The sequence below is a fragment of the Gavialis gangeticus genome, unplaced genomic scaffold (genome assembly GCF_001723915.1).
Source record: "Gavialis gangeticus isolate Ggan-Ray unplaced genomic scaffold, GavGan_comp1, whole genome shotgun sequence".
Taxonomy (NCBI): domain Eukaryota; kingdom Metazoa; phylum Chordata; order Crocodylia; family Gavialidae; genus Gavialis; species Gavialis gangeticus.
In genome coordinates this window covers 15,220,307-15,229,185 of record NW_017729019.1, presented here as the reverse complement: position 1 = coordinate 15,229,185, position 8,879 = coordinate 15,220,307, and the positions used below count along the sequence as shown (strand labels likewise).

At 48.5% G+C, this 8,879-nt stretch overlaps 1 protein-coding gene across 1 annotated transcript in view; it reads right to left on the bottom strand.

Annotated features, from left to right (window-relative positions):
• Nucleotides 1–8,879, bottom strand: part of GRM4 (glutamate metabotropic receptor 4) — a 266,804-nt gene that overhangs the window by 29,269 nt on the left and 228,656 nt on the right. The window contains exon 9 of the mRNA XM_019514184.1: nt 5,972–6,907. Coding sequence (XP_019369729.1) covers nt 5,972–6,907 — 936 coding nt within the window. The remainder of the gene's footprint in view (nt 1–5,971; nt 6,908–8,879) is intronic.

Sequence of the window (8,879 nt, the reverse complement as noted above, 5' to 3'; positions counted from 1 at the left end):
TGTGTGTGTGTGTGTGTGTGTGTACACACGTGTGTAGATACTCATGCACATATATGTGTATGCAGACACGCTTTAAATGAAGCCACCTTAAGGGAGCAGAGCTAGATCTAGGATGCCCTTGGTAGTGCCTACAGGCCTTCCCTGAGGCCAGGATCCCATTGTGTTAGACACTACACCCACAAGCCCATAGTCAGAGACACTCCTTGCCCCTCCAGTCTATAGGAAAAGAAGGCAGGAGGGGCCTCTCCAGCCATTAAGGTCAGTTCCTTGAGTGCACAGACAACCGGGGATCTTAAGTCCTAAAGACCATCTACTCTGCCCCGCACATGCCACAACCACACAGCACATTGCAGAACCAAACACACCTTGCAATGTACCACAGGTCAGAAACAGGGGACGTGAGGGATCTGCAAAGGCAGAGGAATAATTGGTTAATATGTGCTGAGGAAGAGGGCCATGCCTCAAGCTACAGAGGGAAGCCCTTCCCCAAGCCCTGATACCCTCGGCAGTCTGAGCTGGGGGGGAAAAATCCTCCCTGACCCCCAAGTCTGGCTATCGGTTTAACGTTAAGTGGAAGAGCAAGACCCTTTAAGTCAGGTACCTAAGAGGTTTATGATCAAACCTAAGAGATGTAAGAAGGATTACTACCCTGAGACAGGGAAGGGAAATGGATGGAAATTAATTGCTCGAGTTCACAGGGCAGAGTTAAGAAGCTCTCTCCCAAGTCCCAGAGTAGTGCCAGAGCTACAAGGTTATCCTTTCTCCCTGCTCCTTCTGCAAACCCCCCTACTAGCCTGTAGGCATGCTATCGACACCAGCCAGAGAGTGCCAAGGACTGAAGGAGTATTTTTTCTCTCAGGACAGCAAGGTTTATTGCATCCACCTGGCTGAGACCTATAACCACAGAGGTGGGCAGGGTGACTTGGTTGTATGGACCAGCTGCTACTGCTACCTACAGTGGCTGGGCTCTGCGGGTGCAGACCTGAGCAGACAGCTGCCTGCTGCAGCCAAAAGCAGGCTCCAGTTCCTGAGCTGTTAGGTAGACATACATTTAAGAATACAACAAATTTAAGTGTTAAAACACAAGGTGCATTGAGTACAACTCCTCTCCCTTCCCTCAACATTTGAGCAGGCCTCCAAACCAGCTCTGGGAAGAAGGATAATGCTGGATTAACATGTTTTGCCTCTGCTCTTTCTGGTTCTAGGAACATTAGACGAGCATGTCAAAGACAGGCCTGTGCAAGCCTTGTACCCACAACTGCATGCCAAAGAGACCCAGGCCCTGTTTCTCCAGGAATGACAGTGGTAACTCAGGAGTCAGTCAGGTGATGTTAGTGGAAGTGGAGAATGAGGTCTCTGGGATGCCTAGAAATACTGAGATCCCAAATCCCAAGGGCTTTAGCTGAAGCAGTCAGCTGAATCCCAGCTCCTTCTTTGGCGTACACACACGATTTAGTGGGGGGCAACATGAACCTGTTCAAACCAACTCCTAACAGGGGCTTTCTGATGGACACTAAGAGCTTCAGACACTGAGCACTGAACCCCCTTTATCTCCTTTGATATTTCAGCCTTGACACCTTTCCCTCATGCCAGCAGAAGGTTGCTTGCCTTTGAGCATCTGCAGATCAGCTAGACCAAGCCGGTGCGTCTCACTACCATGCAAACGATCCTGTCCCCAGAAAGGGAGCACCGGGACATTGCTCCATTCCTGCTCAGTGGACGTGAAGGAAGTGAGGATGCTTTGATGAGAAGGATGATGGTCTTGCTTCCAAAGGGAGTTGGGAACATCACTTTCCCAGCCTCTAATCAGCTTGTTAGCAGCCTAATAGTAGAGAAGTCTTGAATATTCCAAGCCCCCAATGTGAGGCAAGACTTATTGTTGAACTGCTACTTGACAGCCAGCTTTTGGCAGCCCTAAATTATCCCATGACAAGCTGCAGTGAAGAGGTGAGCAACCTTGCGCATAATCTACAATCATTATCATTTCCATCTTTATTACCCACAGTATGCCGAACACATTAAGGCAGCTTTAAGGGAGCTTTTGTTTTGCAATAATTTCTTAAGAAACCTGCTTTCTTGTTAGTATCTCCCCTGCCATCTCATCAAAATGGAAATGCTACTGAAGGCTCTATTTATTTTCTTTAATTCTCCTTCCCGCTTTCAGCCCAAGCTGTTTGACTTGGTTGCAATCTCATCTCCAGAACAGGAGGTTGGTCCAAGGTATAAGACATGTGTCAGGACTTGGGTTCATCTCCAGTGCTGATAGCACCATGAGATGGATGGTAAGCCAGAGATCCCTTCCCCAGGATCTATACCCATGATTTCAGAGCACTTTCCTGAAGGACTCCAGGGAAAGGCCCATTATCCTCAGCCAACACTCCTCCCTTATAATGTGAACAGTTCATCCCCCAAGATTTCAAAGCATCTGCCACAAAGAGCATCATAGGTGCCATGTCTACCTGTGCTAGCACTATCCAGTCATAGCAGCATGGGTGTAGGAGGTGCTGAGGCAAACTCAAGTAACTGCTCCGGCACCTCTTTGATATGAAGAGCCACTCTGGATCGACAGAGACTCCCCTCTGGCCTAGCCCTGGCAATCATCAGGAACCATGAGGAAGGACCTGCAGACTGCTTTGCAAGACCTGGTGGGTCACAGCCCTGGAAGACCTTTGCAGCACTTTCAAAAGACCCCCAGAGACAGAAGAAGGAAAGGGGAGTGTGGCTGGAGAGAAGTGGGAAAACAAGGAGATACACGAAGGTGCCAGCTAGGGTGGCCGCTGGCAGGTGTGTGAAAAGAAGGGCTGGCTGCCCATTACACCTGTACTTCTAAACTTACCTCCTGCACCTCATCACCACACAAGTGCCTTGAGATATCATCAAGTATGCCAGGCACTGAGCAGAAACCAAACTCAACTCAGCTTCCCACTCCTGAAGAGGGAGTCCGAGATAGCAGCCCACCGGGAAGGAAGCAAGATGGGGAACAGGCAGTTGGCCACGAATTTCACCAGAGCAACAGTGCAAAGGCTCATCTACATAAAGCACAAGCCAGGTGAGGGAGGGGAAGTCATTTTAACCTAGCTGCTTTGCAACTGGACTTTTTTACTAGGGATTTTGGACGTACCTATTCATATGGAGCTTTTGTTGATAAATTCATGATTCTCATTCTCACTTGATTACAACCTGGGCTTCTTACAGATGAGATTCCTTTGAAAAAGTCAATATTACTAGTTGGTAGGTAGGGAGCTAGGTCGATAGATAGATAGATAGATAGATAGATAGATAGATAGATAGATAGATAGATAGATAGATAGATAGATAGATAGATAGATAGATAGATAGATAGATAGATAGATAGATAGATAGATAGATAGATAGATAGATAGATAGATAGATAGATAGATAGATAGATAGATAGATAGATAGATAGATAGATAGATAGATAGATAGATAGATAGATAGATAGATAGATAGATAGATAGATAGATAGATAGATAGATAGATAGATAGATAGATAGATAGATAGATAGCAAGATCTCACTTTCCCTTTTGGAAATATTTCCTTCTGTACTACTTACATAGTGACACTCCTAAAAGATAACAGGCACTCAGCAATTGAAAATCCACAGGGGAGAAGTCTCCGTTTCCAATGTTATGGATATGGAGGGTGCAGTGAAAGCTGATCAGTGCCTCTTTCCAAGTCCCCGCCTGCAATCAAGTCGCTCAGACATTAATAAGCACTGGCTGCATCCTGCAGTGCTTCATGGAGTTGAAGCTAACGCTGAGCAGCCAGGCTTGAATATCCTTCCATTCATCTTCTTGGGGAGAAAGACATGAAACTGCACACCCCTTCTGCAGGCAGTGAGACTCTCCATAATCCCCACTCACTAGACTCCACCTTTCTCAATGCTGCTCTCTCGGTATTACTGATAAGGGTCTGGCCTAAGCTTACCCCATCTCCACTGACTGCAGAGTCTTAACATCGCATTGCTTAACAGATTGCAGTCTCAGACCACCTAATTTGCTGCCGACAAGACCCGAGAGAGATGGATTGCATTTTTCACCCGCCCTGCTCCCTGCTGCACGTTGTGCCATCTTTCCCCTCGCAGGCAAGCGGGGGAATTTGTCATAGAAGCTTGTGTTGCCAAAACACACAGGTGTTAATTAAAATCACAGCAACATAGTAATCGAGTGAGGAGCAGCACTGTACAGCACAGATCAGTGAGTGAGGGGAAGCTTTGAGGGGTTGTTTTTCTCTCCCTCCTTGTCTCTCTCCCCAGATGCCTCATGCTGGTAACACAATGAGTGTTCCCATACGTACAACTTTTCTTTGGGAGACCAGTTTTGCGTGGAGGAAAGGCACATGATCAGCAACCTCTAGAGGCCTCTGTTTATTCATATTGAATGGATAAAGCCAAGGCAGACTTCCTGCACTTCACATGCCTCAAAGATACCCAGCAAGTTAGGCAGGGAAGGTGTTGCACTGATGTAGGGACTGCAAAGAACATGATGAATGGATGCAGAACAGGACAAGGAAGCCACCAAGGACAGGACCATCTTTGTGCTGCAGCCACGGGGCTGTACTCTGAGTTTAGCTCCTGTCTGGGGACCTCAGACAAGTCAGGTAGGCCCAGATCCAAAGGCCTTAGGATCCAAGCTCTGATTGATTTCAATAGGAGTTAGGTGCTTAAATACCCTTGGTGGATTGAGTCCCTCATCTCTTGGGGCTTTAATTCCCTATTTGTAAAGTGGGGAAAACAATCCTGCTACTGTCTATCTTAACTAGTTAGATGATCGTGGAGAAATAGTCCCTGCCGATGGGCCTGTGCAGCGCCCAGTACAGTTGGGCCCTGGTCTCAGCTTGGTCCTCCAGTCCCCACCAGCATACAAATAACAGCAGTGCAGTTAGACAGCTGTGAAGAGCAGCTCAGGACTTCACACCTGGCAAGCATGAAAAGGGGAAATCAGGGTCTGAGGGCCCGTCTGCAGAGAATCTATCACCAATAGTGGTGGCTACAGCGCCACGGCACTTCCCTTTCAGGACCAGCAGAGACCAGGACTCGTCCATTGGTTTCTGGCCTTGCACTGGAGAAAGCCAGAAGAATCCTTCTGCTCAAGAAGCAGCCTATTTTCAGGGCCCCTTTGTGCAATCAGAACATAATTCACCCCTGGGCCAACCTCGGCCAAGCAAAGTGCCAGCCAAATGGGAAAGGATTAACCTTTTGCTTCCCAGAAGAACCCCCTGCAGTTAGCTGCGTTTCCAGGAAAACCATTACACTAGCGACTGAGGCAATCACGGGTGGCCAAAGTGCATTTAAAAGCATGACACCCATCTGCTCACAGCTTCAGTGTCCTGGGAATGGCAGCTGATGTACACATCCCATGTCTCAGCTCCCAAGACACTAACAGCAGTCCTGAAGAGGCTGCATCACCTTTAAGAGGCCCCAAGGGTCTCAGTGCCTCATAGGATCAGGCTTTTAATCTGTAGCTGAAGTAGGAGGGAGGAGTATGAAGCAATAAGGTAAAGCCCTGTGAGCCCACTCCATAAAGGACAGGAGTCTATTATACCATTGGCCCTTTAGCTCTGGCTGATATTGGGAAAGATGGGGAGAAGGACTCTCTTATGGGCATATCGAGTATCTAGGGGGAGTATCTAGGGACACTGCATCATTCTGTCTGTACGTTCAGAGCTGGCACCAGTCACATCCAAACCTGTGGGAAGGGAAGGGAAGGGAAGGCAGGGCATGAGAAAGCAGGAACAAAAGACAGACAGAAAAGGAGCCAAGAGGAAACAGGAAAAACAGAGGGAACTGATGAATATGGAGGTGGAGGAGCAAGCAGGCCCCATTCCCTATGGGAATCCAGTAGGATCATACAGAGTCCCTGCACCTCACTCCGGGCCCCTCATTCCCCACCTTCCAACAAATGAAGGATGCCAGTCATGAACTGCTCCCAACAGCTCTCCCTCCCTTACCTTTTCTGCTGACTGTGATGTCCCGAAAAATATGGGAATGAAGGCTAACCAGACGATGCAGGTAGTGTACATGGTGAACCCGATGGGTTTGGCTTCGTTAAAGGTCTCCGGGACCCCGCGGGTCTTAATAGCATACACAGTGCAGGTCACCATGAGGAGCATGCTGTACCCAAGCAAACAGATGAGGGACAGGTCAGAAATGTCACACTTGAGGATGCCCCGGGCAAAGTGGGGGTTCGTAGTCCGCTGGTCCTCATAGTCAATGATGGAGTGAGAAGGGTCCACAATGAACCAGATGCAGACCCCCACCAGCTGCAGAGAGATGAGGCTGAAGGTGATGACCAGCTGGGAGGCAGGGCTGATGAAGCGCGGGGCGCTGACTGACTTCTTGCCCTGCTCAAAGATGCGGTAGATGCGATTGGTCTTAGTGAGCAGGGCCGCGTAGCTGACACTCATGCCCAGCCCCAAGAAGATGCGTCTCAAAGAGCAGGTGCCAAGGTCAGGCTCAGCGATCATCAGGAAGGTGGTGGCATAGCAAAGGAAGATGCCCGTCAGCAAGACATAGCTGAGCTCCCGCCCCGAGGCCTTGACGATGGGCGTGTCGTTGTAGCGCACAAAGGTCACCACCACAAAGAGGGTGGCAATGATGCCCACGATGGCAATGAAGACAGGCACCACAGCCCAGGGCGAGCTCCACTCCAGCTTGACGATGGGGATGGGGACACAGCTGGTGTGGTTCTCGTTGGGGCGCTCGCTGAAGCGGCACATCTTGCAGTGGAACTCATCCAGCTGGTACTGGTACCCGTCGCAGCGCTCACAGTGCCAGCAGCAGGGGATGCCCTTCACTAGCTTCTTCCTCTCACCTGGCTTGCAGGGCAGGCTGCAGATAGAAGACGGGAGCCAGTTGCCTCCGCCAGGCCAGTGCATGCTTTCTATCTGCAGAAGGAGAGAGGAGACGCCTTGCTGAGCAACAAGTGCCTCACCAAGGGCACCAGGGTCTGGTGCACCAGTTAGCTCTGGACACAGTGTGGGGAAGCACTGGGGGTGATCATACTCCTGACCTGTACTGCAGCAGCCCTTCCCCACCTACTCCAGAGCAGTGCCCCCATTTCACACATGCAGCATCCCTTGCTGCCCTACCCTCACCCCTCCTACGAAGCTCCTTCAATGCACCTCTTTCCTTCCCTCCATCCCCATCTCAGCCTCACTCCAGTACTCTTTCACCTCTCCCAACATGGGCTGGTGTCATGACGGGATCAAGAAAGCACTGGGGAGCAGAGATGATGTCCCAACACTCATGCCACCATCAGCCTGGGAATCGATCAGAATCTAGGCCCCCAGAAGGATGATGTTGGTGCACTGACCTCCTGGCATCAACCTCTACTCTCTTCTTTAAATAAATATGCACAAGAGCATAGAAGTCTGAGGTCCAAACCATCTCCTGAGGCACTGCAGGACTAATATGACTCCTAACTGGGAGTGAGACTTGGGCTCCAGGCAGGCCTTTATACACTTCAACAGGATCTTCTACTCTGAGTGGCCACAGTAGAGAACTGGAACCCACCACTGGGGACTGGGCTACAGTCAATGGTTGTGAGGAGCAACATGACAGTGCCTGATGCTATCTTGCTCCTACCTGGCTGTTGCTGTTAGAGGGAGTGTCATTTGAATGCTTGGCATGGGAAATACTCCCAAGGGAAAGGTTGCTGGTAAAGAGGCTGTTGCTCCTACCACGTGTTGCTGCATCTGAAATGCAACTGTTCTTCCTTTCATTCACTCATATTGAGCAGGTTGTTTCTGACCCTCCATGATACTCACCAGGACGCTGCAGGGGCTGAGAGATGAAGAAAGAGCCCAAGAGCTCAGGAGGGAGATAATATACCGTGGTAAGAGCAAAAATGGCTCACAAAAAAGAGGTGGTCAGGAATTCTCAAATAAAGCATATTCCGTCCCCCATCCTCCACCCCCTTATCACAAAAAGGCCGATTCATTAAAACCAAGACACTGGGTCCAGGTTGAGTTCAACTCAGTTTCCAATGCAAGTCTTGAAATTGTCCACATGACCCATCTGGACATTTTTAAATGAAAACTCCCACTTTCCAGTTTGAAATTATTCTTTGTTTCAAGTTAAATGGTGGTAAAACTTGAGAAAAAAACCCCCCAACATTTAAAAGGCAAAATCAAAGCAACATGATTTGCCGTTATCAGAACAGTCTTTCACCTGGGCTGATCCCATTGTTTTTTTAACGTAAACAATTTTGAGATTTCAACTTTTCAGTCCAATTCAGGACAGGAAAAATGTGCAAACTTCAAGAATTCTCAAGGGATGGGAGAATTGTTTTCTGCTGATTTCTACTTATGGGGTTGCCAGACGTTCTGGCATTGAAAGGACAGAAGGAAAAATGGAGCTGTGGCTAAAACCTATTTCTTGTTTCTGAAACACAGTGCCTCGCACGTATTTAGTACCATCAGCTCAACCAGGCTAAGGTGCAAAACTGCTACGTACAAAGACCATTTCTAGAATTGATGAGCTGCAGCTATCCCTGGAGTGGAAGGACAAAAATGATAGAGAGAGAATGATAAGCTCAGCAGCGACTGTTTGTTGACCCAATGCAAACACAGTGCCTCTGGGAAAATAAAAAAAAAAAATTTTAAAGCTCCAAGCCCAGGGGCAAAGCTAAGACAAAAGACAAAAGACTTTTTTTTTGCCCGAGTTAAAAAACAAAAAAAACAAACCCTGGTGACCTCTTTGAAATGCTTTGACAGCCAAATGCTTTGGAGCTGAGACTAGAAATTTGGCCAACGGCTCATTGTTGCATCAGGGATGTGCCTTTTGCTGCCACATGAAAACCCATCTAAATTTGGTTGATTCATAAGCCTTTGAAAAACTACCATTCAAACAGGCTTG